The sequence below is a fragment of the Filobasidium floriforme genome (genome assembly GCF_021052385.1).
Source record: "Filobasidium floriforme strain CBS 6241 chromosome Unknown HD553scaffold_1, whole genome shotgun sequence".
Classification (NCBI taxonomy): Eukaryota; Fungi; Basidiomycota; class Tremellomycetes; order Filobasidiales; family Filobasidiaceae; genus Filobasidium; species Filobasidium floriforme.
Window position 1 is genome coordinate 433276 of NW_025763622.1, and position 18263 is coordinate 451538.

At 53.3% G+C, this 18263-nt stretch overlaps 8 protein-coding genes across 8 annotated transcripts; 4 read left to right on the forward strand and 4 right to left on the reverse strand.

Moving 5' to 3' along the window:
- Positions 1-302: 302 nt before the first annotated feature.
- Positions 303-1849, forward strand: HD553DRAFT_302260 (ras family-domain-containing protein). Its single transcript, XM_046178722.1, has 8 exons — positions 303-439; positions 527-561; positions 650-654; positions 756-878; positions 950-983; positions 1052-1245; positions 1335-1415; positions 1490-1849. The coding sequence occupies exons 1-8, from the start codon at positions 404-406 to the stop codon at positions 1621-1623; spliced, it is 642 nt and encodes a 213-aa protein (XP_046040012.1). The 5' UTR covers positions 303-403; the 3' UTR covers positions 1624-1849.
- HD553DRAFT_302261 (uncharacterized protein) lies at positions 1850-4453 on the reverse strand. The gene is made up of 5 exons (XM_046178723.1): positions 4178-4453; positions 3992-4119; positions 3873-3935; positions 3127-3794; positions 1850-3056 (listed from the first exon to the last, which is right to left on the reverse strand). The coding sequence occupies exons 1-5, from the start codon at positions 4243-4245 to the stop codon at positions 1956-1958; spliced, it is 2028 nt and encodes a 675-aa protein (XP_046040013.1). The 5' UTR covers positions 4246-4453; the 3' UTR covers positions 1850-1955.
- A 208-nt stretch (positions 4454-4661) lies between these two features.
- On the reverse strand, positions 4662-5962 carry HD553DRAFT_327417 (putative tRNA guanylyltransferase; the record flags this gene model as incomplete). Its single annotated transcript, XM_046181818.1, has 7 exons — positions 4662-4841; positions 4958-5118; positions 5142-5234; positions 5299-5468; positions 5538-5582; positions 5656-5787; positions 5859-5962. The coding sequence occupies 7 exons, from the start codon at positions 5960-5962 to the stop codon at positions 4662-4664; spliced, it is 885 nt and encodes a 294-aa protein (XP_046040014.1).
- Positions 5963-6353: 391 nt separating this feature from the next.
- On the forward strand, positions 6354-9635 carry HD553DRAFT_302268 (Mif2/CENP-C like-domain-containing protein). The gene is made up of 7 exons (XM_046178724.1): positions 6354-6767; positions 6854-7293; positions 7360-8304; positions 8360-8728; positions 8787-8947; positions 9003-9093; positions 9165-9635. Exons 1-7 carry the CDS (start codon positions 6679-6681, stop codon positions 9344-9346), a joined length of 2277 nt encoding a protein of 758 aa, XP_046040015.1. The 5' UTR covers positions 6354-6678; the 3' UTR covers positions 9347-9635.
- Positions 9636-9763: 128 nt separating this feature from the next.
- Positions 9764-11332, forward strand: HD553DRAFT_353680 (Gcp-like domain-containing protein; the record flags this gene model as incomplete). The annotated part of the gene is made up of 8 exons (XM_046183781.1): positions 9764-9812; positions 9887-10008; positions 10068-10132; positions 10196-10304; positions 10366-10726; positions 10813-11038; positions 11099-11159; positions 11216-11332. Coding segments are annotated over 8 exons (1110 nt in total), but the record flags the coding sequence as incomplete, so codon positions are not given.
- Positions 11107-12622, reverse strand: HD553DRAFT_332940 (uncharacterized protein). Its single transcript, XM_046182082.1, has 5 exons — positions 12225-12622; positions 12133-12162; positions 12049-12064; positions 11925-11981; positions 11107-11868 (listed from the first exon to the last, which is right to left on the reverse strand). Exons 1-5 carry the CDS (start codon positions 12576-12578, stop codon positions 11411-11413), a joined length of 915 nt encoding a protein of 304 aa, XP_046040017.1. The 5' UTR covers positions 12579-12622; the 3' UTR covers positions 11107-11410.
- A 196-nt stretch (positions 12623-12818) lies between these two features.
- On the forward strand, positions 12819-14811 carry HD553DRAFT_302275 (putative threonine aldolase). The gene is made up of 7 exons (XM_046178725.1): positions 12819-13167; positions 13234-13404; positions 13465-13546; positions 13669-13727; positions 13800-14061; positions 14131-14205; positions 14274-14811. Exons 1-7 carry the CDS (start codon positions 12981-12983, stop codon positions 14740-14742), a joined length of 1305 nt encoding a protein of 434 aa, XP_046040018.1. The 5' UTR covers positions 12819-12980; the 3' UTR covers positions 14743-14811.
- Positions 14812-14854: 43 nt separating this feature from the next.
- Positions 14855-18253, reverse strand: HD553DRAFT_3462 (uncharacterized protein). Its single transcript, XM_046183175.1, has 6 exons — positions 18087-18253; positions 17015-18003; positions 16033-16950; positions 15693-15970; positions 15511-15628; positions 14855-15449 (listed from the first exon to the last, which is right to left on the reverse strand). The coding sequence occupies exons 2-6, from the start codon at positions 17834-17836 to the stop codon at positions 14967-14969; spliced, it is 2619 nt and encodes an 872-aa protein (XP_046040019.1). The 5' UTR covers positions 17837-18003; positions 18087-18253; the 3' UTR covers positions 14855-14966.
- Positions 18254-18263: the final 10 nt, after the last annotated feature.

Here is an 18263-nt window from a genome sequence, read left to right on the forward strand (position 1 = left end):
ATCATCCTCATTGCGATCGTTCGAACGCGTCTCCGAGATCCACCCATACGCGGTCGCGTCACCGGTAAGTGGTCACGTGATCAGACGCTGTCTGACCATTACCCCCCCCCCTTCTCCCATCGACGTGAGACTCGACGTGAACCAGCTCGCATCAACACCGCGCTGGAGACCCAGATCACGGGGAAGGTGGTCAGTCAAACGAACGATTGTAGCTTGTAGCCTCGAACGGCCATCATAGCTCGTAGTCTCATCGTCCATAGTGTGACCAGGATCAAGCGCTCTAAATATCGTGCAAATGTAAGCGTCGCCTGCAGGGGGGGGGCCAGATTCGACTACCTTCTTACTCTACTCGATCCTCCGTTCTTCTTATCCCGCCACGACAGAACACAATCAGGTCACAACAATGACGGAAGGATCAAACTACGACTTCTTGTTCAAGGTACGCTGGGCCGGAGATGCAGCCGTGCCACTTGAAGGGTCCGGGTTTGACATCTGCACGTCTCGTTCCGGTTCGCAAAAAAAAAAGGTTGTGCTCATCGGAGACTCTGGCGTCGGGAAATCGTAAGTGAAGAGCAGTGTCAAGGCTTGCCTTCCCGCTTGGGTATCCCGATCTGATCACCAGTATGGATGCGTTCGTCAATCACCCTAGAAACTGTGCGTATCGCTGTTGATTCTCCCAAGCTGCCATGGCAACAAGCAAAGGATGCAGTGCAGTCCAAGCTCATGCTCTTCTTGGATTCCGCATGTCGGCATAGTGCTCTCGCGGTTCACCAGGAATGAATTCAACCTGGACTCCAAGTCTACCATCGGAGTCGAGTTTGCTACTAGATCTGTTCAAGTAGATTCCAAGACAGTCAAAGCCCAGATCTGGGATACGGGCAAGTCCGAATCGAGGTCACAAGCCGAACAAGGGCGACTGACGACTCGATCATATGCCTGCGTTCGATAGCGGGTCAGGAGCGATACCGTGCTATCACTTCTGCGTAAGATGGAGAAGGTGGCTGCATCGTCACCCGTCTTTTCCTGATGCTGATTTGTGCTTGTTCATCAGCTACTACCGAGGTGCTGTCGGGGCTCTCCTCGTATACGATATTGCCAAACACCCCACATACCAGAACGTGCACCGATGGTTGAAGGAGCTCCGTGATCACGCAGACTCCAACATTGTCATCATGCTTGTCGGGAACAAGAGCGATCTCAAGCATTTGCGAGCTGTCCCTACAGATGAGGCGAAAGCCTTTGCTAGTAAGTGAAGAAGATTCGAACTCGCGACACGGCTCCTGTCAACGTGCCTCAAATCAGCTACTGACAATATGCTATAACTCGGATTCCAGCCGAGAACAACTTGTCGTTCATCGAGACGTCGGCATTGGACGCTTCCAACGTCGAGGCCGCTTTCCAGAATATCCTGTCTGGTGCGTATCCCTTTGGCCTGCGGAGTCCCTTTGATCCTGCGCTGATCAGCTCGAAACGCTGCCTATGATCCCAGATATCTACCACATCGTAGCAAAGAAGAACCTCGAGAACTCGAGCGATGTGATTCAGCCGTTGGAAGGCCGCGGCATCGATATCGCAAAGTCTGAGGATGATGGCGGTGCCAAACAGGGCGGCAAATGCTGCTAAAGCGAGTCTTATGCCAGGGTTCTTGATTTATGTGATCGGCGCGATTTACGCGGCGTCACTTGATTGCGCGCAGCCTGTCGGATGTGATTCTCATCTACATCCCGAATCCGACGATCTATCACGCTTTCCTTTCTTTTGTCACGATTTTTGTATGGCTTGTAAACAGTACGCAGATTCGATATCTTATTCGGCATAAGGGATGGATGATACAATGTGTAGCGACAATTCTGGTCATTTCTCGCCGTCGTGCTAGCGCTGTGCATTAAAACAAGCCCGTCTATATATCTGTTCGTAACATAAGTAGCCTCAACATTCATTCAGCAAGGGTCGTATCAGGTTTCCTCGTCCAGTTCATCGCTGTACGAGTCCTGGTCGTAATCAGTGTCGTCCATACAAGTCAATTCGTCGAGGTATTTTTCATCGGCCAACAGGTCGTCCGGCTCGTCGGTGGTCAGAGGGGTAGCGAGACCTGGTCGCTTTTCCAGCTGTGCCGAGACCAACATTTTGAGCTGGGCCAACTGTTCCTCCTTGATTCTATCCATCTCTCGCAGCGCCGCTTTCTCTGCGGCGCGTTTCTGCTCCTCTAGAAGCTCTCTCTGCATGTGTCGCACGCACACGCTGCAGCGGCACCGACGAATCTCCTCAGTGGCGTAGTGCCAGGCGCTCCTGATGACGTTCATGATCGAACGGGATATTTGCTGTTTTTCGGCAGGAACCCATTTGAGTTTTTTTGGGAAGCTGTACTGCATATGCCGCCACCTTTCCAGGTCGGCCTGGTCGATCGTCGCTTTGGGAAGTTCGTACGGTCGCTGACTTGGGACGTGCGAGACATGTATTTGACCGCTTTCGTAGGCAGGCTCAGGTCCAGAAGAGGTGGGGTCCAGTTTGCGTTCTTTGCGCAAGGGCCCTTGCTCGTCGTCCTCGGAAGAACGAGGCCTTTTTCTATCTGGGACTTGACCAGCAGCTACCTCTGGGTTCAAAGCCGCCGCCTGACCAGCCGACCCTTTCCACCAACCTTTCACATGGATCCGGGGATCACTCAACCAAGCGATTAATTCCCAATCCGGCATATGTTCCGCCTGTCTGCCCGCAACCACCACATCCCCTCCACAACGATCGATCAGCATCCGTTCGACGTTTCGCAGAAGCGAAGGCAGGTTCTCCCGGAGCTTCTGGTAGATCGTCATTCTAAAGCGCCAAAGTAGAGCTGAAGGCGCATTTGCCCAGGCAAGACTTTCAGAGAGGTGGTAAGCCTTTGATTGCGGCTGGTTGGGGGTAAATAGTGGCGAGAGCGGTGCGTATGTACGAAACGTAGTCGTAAATCCGGGGGTTGTATGAGGAGTGTCACTTTCCTCTGGGGCTACCCAGACACCGCTCGCTACCAGTTCTACCGCTGTTTCCACGACCAGCTCCTCGATCGCCAAATCTATTTGCTGTGGAGCGTTGCATCACAGGTCATTTAGTAGGATCGACTGCGTACTCAACGCGCGGATTCGAACCTACCTTTTCGGTGAAGCCACGCGAATTGACCCATTCCGCCTCGTTGATTGTCGAACCTCGCAACCTGTCCTTATAGCGATAGGATCGCTTCCACGCTTTCCATCCATGATATTCGTCAAGTTCGCTGAGGATCTCTTGAAACCTCGAGTGTTTATTCAGCCACTCCGCTTCCTTCAGCGCCTCTCCTGCTACCCTCGCCGTGCCCAGGGCCATGACGACGTATTCCTCGGCTACTCGAGATTCTTGGAAATCTTCGACACAGTCCTTCCCCTGCGTGTCGTACAGCGCGATGGTCCGACAATCTTCGCAAGTGTCGATCTTTCTGCAGCCAAAAGTCTCCTGATCGTCTGTATCTGCCAGGCCGAGATCCTCTTGATACGCATCTGCCGATCTGCAGCAGCTCTGGCAGATATCTTCATTGTGGTTTAGGCAGACTGGTATCCAACCGAGAGTGCAGAATTGTTGATACCATTGCATCGATGCTGGCTTTCGCCTCTTGGCCGTCGCTGCAGCGGTAGCCCGAGAGGGCTGTGCGCTCTGATACAAGGCGCAAATCCAGCAGTAAGAATAAGCCAGATCCCTGTTCCGGAGGCTGGCGTCCTTTGGGTTGACGGGGGAATGTTCCCCGCTAATCCATATAGCAAGCTCGCTCCAGAAGACGTGATTCTCCACTATGTCGACGTAACCATAGCAACAATTTTCGCAGATCAGCGTCATCTTGATCCTTATTTCGATATGAAGGCTCTCACCGATGATTTCCCACTTGGCGCTCACCTGGCGCAAGTCTTCTAGTTTACGGGCGAAGCACATCACTGTACATAACGGTTAGTCACAAAAAGACTGTTTGTCCCAGGGCTCTGCCGCTCACTATGGTAAAGCACTTCAACGGCGGGATCTCCAGGATTATCTTGAGAACGTTTCAGAAAGTAAGGGCCTCCGTACTGTTTCGGCGGTCCCGCATGGCGGTAGTCATCGAGCAAGTGTTCGAGGACTAGTCTTTGGTGGGAAAGAGAGTCAGCTCCTCATCTCATCGCAAGGCGATCGTTTCGCTCACTGGAAAACTGAATCAGGTAACGAGTTCCACTTCCTCTTTCCGACCTTCTGCAGTAGCACATCCGCCATCTTTGACCACGAATCACAGTTGACACTCGCTGTGGTTGTCTTGTCGACCGATGCCCTGTCGAACGACGCGGAAGGCCTGTGACCCGCCGAGCTGTATGATCGATCCCGAGACAAGGTTCTTGGTACAACGACGACAGAAGGGTTCGTATACAGTCGTATTCCCCAGTGGCCAGTAGTGATGCCGTCCTGTTTATGTGGGCGGTGGTAGTAGTAGTAGTACTTGAACGAGCAAGTCGATAGGAATTGTAAACGAGCTTCTCGCGATTTGTTACTTCGTCAACAAGAGAGACAGAGAGAGAGAGAGGAACCAAATTTGCATCCGCATGACGATGATGATTCATCCTCGCTCGGTTTGAATCGGGGTGCAAACAACAACGCTCAGGATATAGCTATCCCGCACAAGCAGCCATGGCACATCACGCTAGCAACCACGGTCGCTCTTCCCAGAACTCGTCCCGCACAATGTCCTCGTAAATCACAGCTATCTCTCCCTTGGTCCCGTCAAACGGCACCACCTTTTCCTTCTTCTTTCCACGTTGTTGATCCGTAATGGCCAGATTTGCGATACCGCTCGCAACGTTCGGGTCGCCCTCGACCTTGATATCGGAACCGATAGCAGCCGATTCAACCGAATTGCACTGAGATGAGGAGGCGGCGCACGCTCGTCAGTCTCGAAGGTCATATCTGTACAGGATACAGGCAGCCCACTCACCTCGACAGCCGGACTCGTCGTCCGTATGAGGGTACTTCCCTTCCGGAATTGAGCGGGCAGACCATTGTAGTTGACGCCGAATCGGCTGAAGAGGATCTCGTGCTTGTCCTTCGAAAAGGTACCCTGCAACGATGAAACCTGATACTTGTTAAGAAAGGCCTCTGCCATCGATGTCCTTGGTGACTTGCCGAGAGAGTCTTGTGAGCTTCAGCCGTACTTTGTCCACCTTGCTGAACCAGTGCCCAAAACGTCGTGTTGTAGAGGTTGTTGATGTGAGCTAGAGATGAAACAAGTTACATTCAGCTCGCAGTTGAAGTTCTAAACACATCTCAGGGACCCACTGTCAACACCACGCCACTTGAAGTAGTCTCTCACTTCCGTCACGCCAGGGTATGGGACCAGTCGGCCATCGAATACTGGCGGATAAGCCAGAGGCAGGTCGGGGAAAAAGTCTCGCCAATGGTAGACATAGGCCGATGTGAAGAGGGAGACGATCAGGGTCAAGATCTTGCTATAAGATCCACATGCACGAGATTATCAGGTAACTGTCTGCGACACTGGGATGAGCGTTCGTGCTCACCTCTGCCGGCGGTTGTACAGCTTGGACTGCTTCCGTACGAGAAAGCTGGATTCGAAAGTTTGCTTTGGTTGTGGAACGTTTGGAGACGCAACGAGACACGCATGAGCTACTCACCTACCTATACTCGTCGCTTTCACCGAACGCTACGATGACGTCCGCCACCTCGGTCATGACTTGCTTGGCAGCCCGATCCATCAGATCGAGGGCTCGCTTATCGTTCGGTTTCGTAAAGTTGTGGGTTGTCGAGAATCTGAGATTGCATAGATGACGAGGTCAGACCTTGGAGACCCCGTTCAGACTTGCAGGCCAGTCGAGACTTGCTTGTGAAATCCTTTCCCGTCTATCCTGACGAGCATCCAGGTGTTTGGCAAGACCTTGTCGGCGAGCTCAAAGTCGCGCACGTATGTGAAGCGCGAGTTGGCCATGTCGCTAAATTGGTCCTCGTAACAGATCTCGCCAGCAGTCGGACAGCCGTGAGGGCTTGCGAACTTGTCGGACTTGTGACTAAGAAATCGTGGGAGAATTTCGAGATGTGTGATGCGTATGTCACTCATCACCCCTATGTCGGCTACGTCAGCCAGCTTATCAAAAAAGGAAACCCGGTTGGGGATAATTGATGATGAGGGGGGCTATGACGTGGCAACGCCAATCGAATCCCGAAGGTCTCGCTCGACCCGACGTCGTATTTCGCCATGGATCAGATCACGATATTTCACGGTCAGCCGAACATCTCGCTATCATCCTAGCCGGGATGGACTGGCATGAGGTCGATATGATGACATCTTTATCGTCGACCGGCCTCCTCCCCTTCTGCTTCTGCTGCTGCTGCTGCTGCTGCTGCTGCTGCTACGCTACCCTTTTGCCAGTCGAGGACGCGCGAACGCGTAAAGGCGAGGAGGACCCCCTAGGAGCAGCAGCAGCAGCTAGTAAACAACAAACACAACAAGCTGCACTCACCTTCCCCCCCCTCCCGTCGGTCGTTGATCGTTATTCCTCTTTCATCCCTCTGAACAACTATACTTGCGACCCTGTACACAGCGTTGTCCAGCAACATCCTTGACACTACACCATTGACCGTGAATAGCCAGGTCTTCTCCCTCCTTTTGTATGACATCGCCATCAATTCATCCTAATCGACAACATGGCCAACGTTAGTCCGCGGAAAACACCCAGGCGGGAAAGGGAAAAGCAGTATGTCGGCTTCAATGCAGAGCCGCAAAACATAGGGACGTAAGTTGTCCAAATGTAGTGAGCTATCCGGAGGTGCCACCAGCGTGCGAGGCTGACGGCCCGACCTGTACCGACACAAATGCCAGGCGGACAGGCAAAGCGATGCCAGAGAATGTCAAGCTGTTGGCCAACGGATTCGAGGACCCTGACGAGTTTCTCAATGCATCCTCGTCACCTCGTGCCGAGACCGAGATGGACATCGACTCGGTTAGAACCGTCAACGCAAGAGCAGGCTTCATCAGCGGTCGCTCCTCTGTTGCCTCTCGAAGAACGGTTAGGACCGAGATTACCTCTCGAAGCGTTGTCGGCTCTGTGAACGGTCATGGGAGAAAGAGCCTGACTGGATTGGCAGAAGAGAACGTACGGGATGATGACGAAGAGGAAGAGGAGGAGATGAGAGGTCACGTGGTCGATAGCCTGCTGGACGATACGCTCTCTGGCAAGGGCAAAGGGAAGCAGACGGATAACGGACAGATGAGCCAGAGTCTCGAAGACATGGAACTCAGTACCATCGAGGATACGCCAAGTAAGCTCAACGGAAGCGGGTATCCTAGAGGGACAACGAATTTGACTAATGCCTGTGGACCCGCAGCTAAAAGACGTAACGGTCCCCATCGACCCCGACCCTCGGCTTCGCCTGCCAGTGGCTCATCGCGACCGATACTATCGCAATTGGCGGAACGCGGCCTCGATGATATCAGGCTTCCAGTCAACGGTCTCAACGGCGATGACTCGGGCAACGCATTCGACGACGACGATGAGGACAACGATGGTGACGTGGCGGAGAGCCCATCCGTCCGTGCAGCCAAGACTGGCAATGCCAAACGAATGAACGCTTCAAAACGGATATTTACAGCGAAAAGCAAGCGACTTTCCAAGGCGAATGGAGAGCTCAGTGCGCTCAGTAGGCGAGCTCCGAATGGCAGCAACGGAATCGGATCGCGGCCATCAGACAGGGACGATACCGCCGCTCCCCAGGCGGGGCCTTCGAGACGCACGGGCGACTCCGAGCGCGACGGAGAGCAACGGCAGGACGTTCAAGAAGAAGACGCAGAGGCCGGTGGGCTGGATGCGGATGATGAAGCTCCAGCGGCAGACGATCAGGTTCTCGACGACGAGAATGCTGATGGCGTCGATCCGGGTTTCGGGATGGACGACTTTGGCGATGAACAAGCGGGCCTGGATGCAGACCCACAGCAGATATCATCGCGCCGATCATCAACTCGGGCTGCAGCTGCAAAATCGCGTGAAAAGACCGCCGCTACGGCCAAGGGCAAAGGGAGAAAGGCTCAGGTGTCTCCGGAGCGGAACAGCGCCGACGAGTTTGATGGAGTGCCTGAGGCAGAAGCAGTCCCCATCAAAGCCAAAACTGCAGCGAAAAAGCCAGCCGCTCGTCCGAAGCCCGCTGCAAAGGCCAAGAAGGTTACCAAAGCCAACCAAACCAAAGCTCTTGCGCGGGAGACTTCGGCAGAGCCAAGACCGCGAAGCAAGAGCCACGCCCAAATCGCAACTGCACAGCTGGAGCAGGTGGATGAAGGTTAGTCAATGTCTTGACGATGGCTTTGTAACGAACGCTGACTCGCTTGACATAGCTGCCCGCACGAGAGGAAGGCTGAGGTCGGCCGCTGAGAGACACAAGCCCCTGAGACATTGGCTAGGAGAGAAGCCGGTGCTGAAGCGAAGCGTCATCACAGACACTGGTGATGCCAACAACGTGGTGCCGGAAGTTCAGGGCTGGCTCATCAAGCAGCAACCCGTACAGTCTCTAGTCAACAAGAGGGCGGGCGTCAAGCGCAAGAGGGCTGGCTCGAACAGCGTGCCTCCACGTACAGCGAATAAGCGCCGCGCAGCTGGTGAGGAAGAAGAAGATGAGTACGCGGGTTGGGAAGACGAGACGGAGGCCAGTGCGATCGTTGCGCAGTACTCGCCTGGAGGTTCCACGGAACAGGAGCATGTTCGACGTAAGCTACGCTTGACCAGGCAGATGTGGGAACCATCTGACATCATTCTCGTTCAAAGGTATCGCTTGCACCAAAGCGATGGTTCGCGTCAAGGCCATCAAGAACGCAAACTTCGGTTATCAAAAAATCTTTGGAGAAGAGGAGTTCTTTGCGGCTGGAGTGCTGCATATCCCTGTCAAAGCCGAAAAGGCTTCTAAGAACTCTCGTGACAACGCTTACGTAGGTGGATATCGACCAGCAAGACAGGGCCATGCGCTGACGACCGCTACCCCAGGCTTTCCACGTTTTCAAGGGATGCGTAAAAGTATCCATCCATCGGCACCAGTTCATCATTGCGGAAGGCGGTCAATTCATGATCCCCAGAGGTTCGTCTCGCTCTCTGATCTCGAATGAGTCCAGAATCGACAGACTCACACTCCATCCGCTCTGGGCACAGGAAACTTTTATGCCATCGAGAACGTCTGCGATAAGACGGTCGAGATCTTCTTCTCCCAGGCCAGAAGACTCAAGCAATCAGAAATCGAAGCGGCAGACCAGAAGGGCGCCGAAAGTCAATCAGAGGATGGACAGGGTATGGACCAGGATGACGGCTCTGGATCGGAAGATGCCAACAATTGATCCGAGGGCGAGACCCTCCGCATGGCACGGCCTCTGTTCTTTCTTTCTATTTCTCAACGAATATTTTCCCCGACTAATTCTTCCCCTCTCACCTTTCGAATTTGTTCTTTACTTTTAAACTTCGTGAACGTCTGTCTCTTGCGAGCTTGATCGATTTCAGCCATTCGTCTTTGTATACGCCTTAGGAGCGATTTTCTTATTACCATTTCTGCTGGTGCTTAGCTGCTTATACATGTCGCGTGTTGTTGCCGGGCCATCTGCTCTCGACGGTTCCGAGATTCGCCCGCCCGCCAAACTCTGTCGAGCTTCGGCGAAAGTCTTACATCCAACTCGGGAAAGCGTTTGTCTTCGAACGATGTGTATGTATTATTGCAGACGAATAGCCACATGACCTCGAGATCGCTTCCTAGACTTCTCCGCCCGTTTCGTGTGCTGGGTATAGAATCATCGGCAGATGATTCGGCAGGTAAGATGACGTCTGATATCTACTTCGACATCCTTCCTTCACTAGACACCGACCCTCGCTTCATCACGTTGCAGCTGCGATCGTTTCGTCGGATCGAACAATACTGGCAAACATAGTGGAGAAACAACACCACATTCATGCTAGTTCTGGTGGTATCCATCCCATCAAAGCTCAGGACAGTCATGCCGTTGGGGTAGTAAGTAGGTCCTTGGCTATCGTCGTCGGACTAGGATCTCAGCCAACAGGTCTTCCCAGCCTGTAGCCATAGGTCGGGCATTGAACGAGGCAAAGATGAGCATGGATGACATCGATGCGATTGCGTACACACGAGGCGAGCCTTTTAGCGATTTCGCCCGTCTATCGAAAGAATCCCACTCACACAGCGATATACCTTCAGGTCCGGGCATGTTTGGCTGTCTGTCCGTCGGGGTGCATGCGGCCAGAGCGATCGCAGTCGCAAATAATAAACCGCTGGTTGGCGTACATCACATGGTACATACGCTAGTGACTGGGCTCTAGTCTATCTGAACTAAACAATTCTGTCTCGCTCAAGCAAGCACATGCTTTGACACCGCTGCTCACGGAAACGGAACCGCCGCAATTTCCCCTTCTAAACCTCTTGGTATCCGGCGGTCACACCATGCTAGTCTTAACGACAGAGACCAAACCTTACGACTACAAGTACGAGATCCTCGCCAACACGATGGATGACTCGATTGGGGATGCATTCGACAAGACTGCCAAGCTGCTGCAAATCCCTTGGTTGGATGACCAGGGCCCGGGGCCATCACTAGAGGCGTACGCTCAGCCGGATCCGACAAATCGCGTCTACGACAAGATACCTCCTCTCAGACTACCAGTGCCAAAAGAGCTTGCGTTTTCCTACGCCGGACTCAAGACAAAGGTTGTTAAAGGTATTCGCGCTCGTACGAAATACGATGCCTAGCAAATCACTGACAGAGTGTTCCGTTTCGTTGCGAACCCCTCTCCATATCCATAGAGACTGCGAAGCTGTTTCCGAACCTGCAAAAGCCGATCCCACAGGAAATCGCTCGAGCGATGGCGAGGAGGTTCCAAGAGGCGGCAGTACAACATGCGATCGACAAGGTCAACATGGCTCTAGATCGACTTGAGGGAAAGGGAGAACATGGCCGGTCAGACCCGGTCATTGTTCGATCGGTTGTCGCCAGTGGCGGGGTGGCCTGTAACGCTTATCTCAGGACGAGGTGAGCAGTTCGCGCGCCGTTCCTCTCACAACAGCATTAAGACTGATACTTCTCTCCTAGACTCCAACAGACATTGGCTGAGCGGAGCCCGGGCACTGGCTTGCCACTGTACTTTCCGCCCGTAAGTTTGGCAACGGGCCTGATGGCATGATCATGCTGCTGAAAACGTCGTTCTAGGTCGCACTTTGCACCGATAATGCAGCCATGATCGCTTGGGCAGGCGTACTTAGGTTACAAGCGAGGGATGGGCGAGGAGATGAATTGGATGAGCCGATCATGAAAAAGTGGCCCATAGGGTCCGTATTCTAATTCGATAAGCCATACGACCTCACGGCCTAGCGCCACAGGTGCAGACATGGGTCATTCATCCATCTACCCGGTCTTCTCATTCTGTTGTTCCCGCTCTTTGACCGCCTTGTCGAATATACTCTTGTATCGGTCTTTATCCGCTCGGAAATCCGCGATCCACCACAGGCCGATATAGTATAAGATCCATTTGAGTGCCCACTTCAAGATGGAGCCTTTGAAACGGCAAACTTTTTCGAGGTCCGTGCGAAGCCTACTAGATCGGCAGAGATCGAAGTCGGGAATTGGAGTCTCTTGAAAGAGCTTGTTGACTCTCGCCATCCTCTGTGCCGATATATCTCTGCTTGCTAGCTCTCTCTCCTTGCGTTTCATTTCATCCCATTCGTCCTTAGGGAGAGGCGGGACTAGTTGTCGCAACCATTTTTTGCCTTGTTTCCGATTACGGTAGAATACCCATTGACCACATAGCTGAGCGACCCAGCGAGATAGCTGTCTCCAAAGCAACACAATGAGCACCAGCATAACTGGTGTACTCGAAATCAGTATGGTCCGTGCAACGGCCTGTTTGATAGAGATTCACTGAATTGTAAGAGCCCCCTGTTGGACTTCCAAACCTCTCTGACATAATTCTTGGCGACTAAGCATACCATGTGCAAGCGAGTGAGACGAAAATTCCACATGATCACGACTGGGATTCGACCTACGTTCAAGGTATTCTTTCTTACAACCATTGCACAGAGTCAGTGGCTGCTATCGGGATCCGATGCATCAGCGCTAGGCAGACTCACGAACTTCAGCATCGCCATTTCTTTGGCCATCTATCGTAGTTCGAAGATTAGCGATATACACAAAAATCTCCATCGGAATGCTCGTTTCCCACCTTTTCCAGATCGAAACCTCCTGCAGCATTTTTGGCGACATCGGCGAGTACAGGAGCTGCATCGCCGGCGATCTTGGTCGCTTGAGGAGCGACCGAGGTCACGACGGGTGCCACGGAAGTCACGGCGGACGCGGCAGTGTTAGCGGCACCCACGATCTTGCCCCCCAAGTCGCCGGGATTGAATGGTGTAGGAATGGGAGACATGTGAATGGAAAGGGAATGAAGTGATACGGAATCGAAAGTGCTCTTATCGATGTGCGCATTCTCGCCGAGGAAAGGTTGAGGAATACGCTCGAACGAGTCGTAGCGTTGTAGGTATGAGGTGTGTGGTTGATTTAGCCCTACCTGTAACATTCACCTCGATATCAAAGGAAGAGCTCAAGAGGGGTGTGTTTCAGTGGGCCTTCAGACGTTTCAGACTGAATCAGGGGGTCGCCGCGCGGGTCTCGGGGGGTTGTTTTCGGTCGATCGGACTGTCGGATTTGACCGATTTGACCGACAAACCCGGCGCCTCGTGCGTCTGGGTATTTTGCATCCGAGGCGGCTGCGATGGCCAATTCCACAATCGTCGCAACTTGTGCTGATAGCTGATAGCTGACGATGGCCAACAGTCGACAACCAACTTCTCACGATTCGAAATAAGACTCTCGCAAATCCCAACTTGTGATCACGAGGACCGTCGATCATTCAGATTGGTGTGGCGAATAGTATCAACTATAAGAACACCCAGAGCCGGCCTCGTCTCATTACCTGTCCATGTCTGCATCTATTTCGACAAGGACCCTGCTCTTACCACTTCGCACAACTTTCACACTCCGTCCGCTTAACACTAGAACGTTTGCAACCATCATGCCCGTCGCTGTCAACAAAGCTTCAATCTCTGCAGATGTCGGCGGTCAGCACAATGTCGATCAGCTAGCCAAAATTTCGCGTGACTTTAGGAGTAAGTGCTTTGTCGAGAAGAAACATGGCATTTCCCTGGCTGAGCTCATCCTCGGTTCTATCATAGGTGATACGATTACCGTACCTACAGACTCGATGCTCGTGGCCGGTATCAAAGCATCCCGAGGGGACGACGTCTATCGCGATGATCCGGCGACCATCGAACTAGAGAACCGGATCGCGAACCTGACGGGCAAAGAAGCTGGACTCTTTCTGGTGAGCGGCACCATGAGTAATCGTGAGTTTCTACAACGTACGGCCTGCGGTCACAATCGGACCTGACACGATCTCCAATCAGAGCTGGCCATCCGGTCCACTTTGGCTCAGCCGCCTCACAGCGTGATTACTGATCACAGGGCGCATGTCCATCAGGTGCGTGACTCTGTTTGCCGCTTTATCGTTTCATCAACCTGATTTCTCAATTCGTTCTAACAGATGGAAGGTGATTGATCTCTAGGGTGTCTCATCAGACAGCTCTCACTGACGCTTCCACCCCTACAACAGCTGGTGGAATCGCTGTCTTTTCACAAGCAACGACCCATGCATTGCCCCCTCGTAACGGTTAGTACCCGACGTGTGCGAGACTCTGCTGTTTACAACGATCGCTTAGCACCATCGTCCGCCCTCGTCTAGGCCATCATCTCACCCTAGAAGACGATATCCTGCCCAACCTGCAGCTCGGTAACGATATCCATACTGCCCCGACGCGCCTGATCTGTCTCGAAAACACTCTGGCCGGCACCGTCTTCCCTCAAGACGAGATTGTCAAGATTTCAGAGGAAGCAGCCAAGCATGACATTATCATGCATCTGGACGGAGCTAGGATCTGGGAAGTGGCCGCGCGTGTCTGTCACGAAAGAGGGCTGCCCATGCAAGACGAAGGGCTAGGGATCGCGTGAGCTTACGAGAAACGAGTTAAAGGTGCAACGAATCGGCAAGCTGAACACGCTTACCCTTATTTCAGACTGAAAGAGCTTTGCGCACCTTTCAACACGATCTCTTTGTGTCTGAGCAAAGGAATCGGGGCGCCTATCGGAAGGTGAGAAGCAATCGTCTGACATGAGGGTTCACCATCATTAGCTCACACCGTTACTGGGTCACTCGCAGTGTGCTTGTCGGACCAAAACCCCTCATCGAAAGGGCTCGCTGGTTCCGAAAGATGTTCGGAGGTGGTATTCGTCAATCTGGAGCTATTGCTACTGCCGCCTCGGTCGCTCTCACTGAGCACTTTCCCAAACTTATCGGGACACACGGCCTAGCACGAAAACTGGCAGACGGTGTCCAAGCGTTGGGAGGCAAATTTGTCTATCCTACAGAGACCAACATGGTCTGGGTCGACCTTGCAAGCCTGGGAATCCCGCTAAAAGATCTTCAAGCGGCCGGTGAGGCTCTCGAACAGCCGCTCGTAATTCGCGGCGCACGGTTCGTGGTGCATCACCAAATAACCGAGCAGGCCATCGACGACCTTCTCATTCTCTTCAAAGAATTGCAAGACAAACATCGTGCAAAGCAAGGCGACCTCGACGCGATCAACGAAAAGAGGCCGCAGGAAAAGCTGATTGCTGGACAGTACTAGCGATCAGGATCATCCGTATATGTATTCGTTGTAGGTATATACAACTCGCCAGCAGATGACAACTATAAACCTCGTAGTGCTAAGGGAATGGATGGCCGTCGATACGACGGCGGACAAGCATAAGGCAAGAAAGGGTGGGTAAATTAAAGATACAGTTGCGACGAAAGTCGAGAAGGTGTGTTTGAAAGTTCAGGTCGCCGAGCATCTCGCGTACATTACGAACATCATAAATTGGAATGCCCAGCGTAAGAGGCGGTCCGGTTAAAGTTCCTTTTCCCCTGCGCGGTGCCGAGGGCTCTCACTCCGGCCGCCCTTTGCTTGATCGATCCGAAAATGGGTTCCTGTGGCCGCTGATCCAATTGACCGGGTCGAGGGTTGTTGAGATATCTCGCACATGGGCTGCCATCGACGCTGCCTCCGGGGCTATCCCAATCCATGAGGGACTTCTTGGCGGTCTGCGCGGCTGGCGATGTCATGTGGACGTCTTCTTCTTCCATGACAGAAGTCACTCGACGGTTCAGAAGGCCGTTGGCGGGGGCGAATGCTAATGGTTGACAGGGTTGTGCAGGGCGCACTGGCGGCTGGGGTTCGCCGTACGTAAACGACCTTGTACGAGTGAACTTGCGGAAATCGTGCAGATTGTTGTCCCGTCGTTCGCAATGTTTAGGATCATCCATGGGCACGTACGCCTGAGGCTCGCATTTTTCCTGTAGGAGCCGGTTTCATTTTAGTTCGCGAATGCCTCAAACCCCGTCCACATCTACATACAGGACATTCCTTGAAGAAATCGCAGTAACCTCCTTCGAGGATGTATAGTTCGGGGAAATGGACTTTCGGGTATTCTTGTTGATTGATCGAACGGTCTCGTGACCGAAAGTGTTTGGCACTAACAAACGGAATTGGATCAGCCCATCTGTTACGGGTCTTAGAGGTGGATCGGTGGCACTCACAATGCAGGCGCTCGCTTATTACTGAACTCGCAATGGAAGATGATAATAGCTGGTGGTATGTCCTGAACCTCGCCACTGCGGGAAGGTCGGGGCAGTTCGTGCCCTTGCGCATGGACACCTTGACCGTCTTTCAGCAGTAGATCCTCGACCGCGGCGTTGCTGTTAACGTTGAGGGCGCCATCGATATGTCCACCTTCATATTCGTAACCGAAACGGCAATCGATGATGTGGTATCGGCTGATTTTTTCAGAGTAATGCCCTTCAATCAAGTCGCGAACCTGCACATATCAAGCTTAGACTCATGGCAACACGCTAGTAAAAGAAGGGACCTTTCGCTTACTGTTTCTCTTGTAACCCTGACAAGCCCATCCTCTTTGACGCTGTGACACGGCAGAACCTTGCCTTCCATTTCGTTGGCACCGAAACCCAACAATCCTGCTTGAGCGTACGGTGACCTCGTGGCCTCATTCGAACCGAAACTGTCCGGCGTGAGTCGCCCGCCCAAGTGGTGAATGGCTTGTAGACCAGACGTGCCAGTCTCGATATGGCTCACGACCCTACCTGTTGTCGGGTTTCCGGCTGCAGTAGGGAGGTTGTCATCGTGATCGCGACCGGCTTCACCCCCTTCGCTTTCGTGACAGACAGAATGAGCTCGGCGCATAGGCGGTTGTCCTCCAGCACGAGCGACCCTGGCCAACGAAAAGATGGCTGCAGGCTGACCAGACTTGCCGTCCATGACTGGCAGAGCCGAGGCAGTCCCCGTGTTGGTGGGGATCTCGTGAGCCGTGTTCGTCGCGATGAGCAAGGGTCTCTTGAGGTAGGGCTCTCGTCGTCTCGATGCTAGGTTGGTGGAGACACGATTCCCGTAAAGGGAGTTCGGTCCGGCACCTCCGCAGGAAAACGACTTGTCGAACGCCCTGCCAGGATTGAACCCTATCCTGGGATTCGAGGGCGAATCGATGACCGATCCTGGAGACGACTCTGTCCCGCTCCCGATCATAGTCTCATCGCGGGAACCGCGGACCTCAAGCATTTTGCCGTCCGGGGACGTATCGCTTCCGAAAAAGTCTCCCAGACCAGGCGAACCTGTCAATGGTGTAGCGGAAGCTTTGGGAGATTCGAGCGTCACGTTTATCCGCATCGGACCCGGTCGTGTAGGCGAGTCGATCTCCATAGAGTTGTCGGCGAAGGATTTGGCGTTGCGCTTGACAGCATGTCTGCTAGGTTGTACATCTCTATCTCTGAAAATCGGCGCAGACTGGAAGCCGCATATGTCAGCTCAGCAACGGTCTTTATCGACAATCTCGTACACGGCGACTCACATCCCCTCTTTTCGGTGACGGTCTCTGTGTCATCGTGAATGTGGGTAGAGGCGGTCTCGACTTGACAGCAAGAGGCCTGAAAGTGGAGTCTTTGTTCTCATCTTGTACGGGCGCACGCAATGTTCCGGAAAGAGGAGCTGTCATGGGCGCTTTGAAGCCGATCTCAGTCTGACTTTTCGAGTTCACCTTGAGAGATGGTCGGCTCAGCGTCTGGTTTTGGTGCTCTTGAATGACGACATTCTCCCGACCCGACTCTCGTCCAAAAGCTCTCTGAGGACGATCTTCTGGCCTGGCCAGTCTAGCGTTTGCAGCAGAGAAAGCGGACGGTCGTTGCATCTGCCCTAGCCGGGAAGACAACTGAGTCGTTCTCGCTTTCGAAGCCTGCCCGAGAGCAGGTCGCCTCGCAAAACGCCCGCCGCCAGTCGGAGAGATGGGAGCCATTGCTCCGAAATAACCGTTCCCATGCACTTCATCATCTTCGTCGCCCTCGTCATCGTCGTCATCATCGTCCGCCCCATGTAGCATACAGGGTATCCTCCGGGGCAATGTCATGCCGTGCCTCTTGTTGGCAGCGGTCGTGTATGGTTTGGACTGCGGCGAGGGCATGGACTCAAAGGCGTCCGAGACGGACAAGGTCTGGCTGAAACTGCGATCGACCTCGCTCGTCAACTCGTCCTCCTTGTCGGTCTCCATCAGCTCGTCGGCATCATCCCCGTAAGAAGAGACGGGAGAGGCCGATTCTCGCTGCCGCAATTCCAGAGGACCATTGATCGGGGATGAACCGCAACTGAGGGCGTCTCGGGAAGGGTGGAAGGCAGCCATGATCGATAAGCTAGGCTAGATCGATCCGGGTGCGTCTTGCGAGTCGGTGAGGGATTGTTTAGCAGAGGTCGAGGTTGTTTATACGGAAATGATTGATGTGTACCAAGCGTGTGGTGCGTGTATCCAAAGGAGTGTGTTATGTGAATTCGAGCCGACAAGAGACGTTTCTATTCCAGACATGCCAGGATAGACATATCTTGTGAGTAAAGCGGTAGCAATGTGGGAGGACGATCGGTATCGAGCTGCTTACGGAAGGGTCGAATAAAGGATACCAGACTGACTTCTGACCCAAAGGCACGACTCTGAAACGCAGCCGCCTGACAAACAAGCTAGACCCAGGTCATCCAAGTCGAAGATGTCGGTCGGAAAGACGTTATGTTGACGGAGGATCCGGTCGCTAGATAGGTATCGAAGTGTGCAAATGCTC

What these genes read in the sequence shown, in the direction of transcription:
- HD553DRAFT_302275 (XM_046178725.1), top strand. Translation starts at nt 12,981, where the DNA reads ATGTCTGCATCTATTTCGACAAGGACCCTGCTCTTACCACTTCGCACA. An exon ending in CATGTCCATCAGGTGCGTGA is followed by an intron (nt 13,547 to 13,668) that starts CTCTGTTTGCCG and finishes CACCCCTACAAC; the next exon opens with AGCTGGTGGAATCGCTGTCT. An exon ending in ATCGGGGCGCCTATCGGAAG is followed by an intron (nt 14,206 to 14,273) that starts GTGAGAAGCAAT and finishes GGTCACTCGCAG; the next exon opens with TGTGCTTGTCGGACCAAAAC.
- HD553DRAFT_302268 (XM_046178724.1), top strand. Translation starts at nt 6,679, where the DNA reads ATGGCCAACGTTAGTCCGCGGAAAACACCCAGGCGGGAAAGGGAAAAG. An exon ending in TACCATCGAGGATACGCCAA is followed by an intron (nt 7,294 to 7,359) that starts GTAAGCTCAACG and finishes GTGGACCCGCAG; the next exon opens with CTAAAAGACGTAACGGTCCC. An exon ending in GCTGGAGCAGGTGGATGAAG is followed by an intron (nt 8,305 to 8,359) that starts GTTAGTCAATGT and finishes CGCTTGACATAG; the next exon opens with CTGCCCGCACGAGAGGAAGG.
- HD553DRAFT_3462 (XM_046183175.1), bottom strand. Translation starts at nt 17,836, where the DNA reads ATGGCTGCCTTCCACCCTTCCCGAGACGCCCTCAGTTGCGGTTCATCC. An exon ending in AATAAGCGAGCGCCTGCATT is followed by an intron (nt 15,629 to 15,692) that starts GTGAGTGCCACC and finishes TCCGTTTGTTAG; the next exon opens with TGCCAAACACTTTCGGTCAC. An exon ending in ATTTCTTCAAGGAATGTCCT is followed by an intron (nt 15,450 to 15,510) that starts GTATGTAGATGT and finishes CGGCTCCTACAG; the next exon opens with GAAAAATGCGAGCCTCAGGC.
- HD553DRAFT_332940 (XM_046182082.1), bottom strand. Translation starts at nt 12,578, where the DNA reads ATGTTACAGGTAGGGCTAAATCAACCACACACCTCATACCTACAACGC. An exon ending in GAGGTTTCGATCTGGAAAAG is followed by an intron (nt 12,163 to 12,224) that starts GTGGGAAACGAG and finishes GAACTACGATAG; the next exon opens with ATGGCCAAAGAAATGGCGAT. An exon ending in CAGGGGGCTCTTACAATTCA is followed by an intron (nt 11,869 to 11,924) that starts GTGAATCTCTAT and finishes CGAGTACACCAG; the next exon opens with TTATGCTGGTGCTCATTGTG.
- HD553DRAFT_302261 (XM_046178723.1), bottom strand. Translation starts at nt 4,245, where the DNA reads ATGGCGGATGTGCTACTGCAGAAGGTCGGAAAGAGGAAGTGGAACTCG. An exon ending in CGTTGAAGTGCTTTACCATA is followed by an intron (nt 3,936 to 3,991) that starts GTGAGCGGCAGA and finishes CGTTATGTACAG; the next exon opens with TGATGTGCTTCGCCCGTAAA. An exon ending in CGCGTGGCTTCACCGAAAAG is followed by an intron (nt 3,057 to 3,126) that starts GTAGGTTCGAAT and finishes AACGCTCCACAG; the next exon opens with CAAATAGATTTGGCGATCGA.
- HD553DRAFT_302260 (XM_046178722.1), top strand. Translation starts at nt 404, where the DNA reads ATGACGGAAGGATCAAACTACGACTTCTTGTTCAAG. An exon ending in ACTACGACTTCTTGTTCAAG is followed by an intron (nt 440 to 526) that starts GTACGCTGGGCC and finishes CAAAAAAAAAAG; the next exon opens with GTTGTGCTCATCGGAGACTC. An exon ending in TGAGGCGAAAGCCTTTGCTA is followed by an intron (nt 1,246 to 1,334) that starts GTAAGTGAAGAA and finishes CTCGGATTCCAG; the next exon opens with CCGAGAACAACTTGTCGTTC.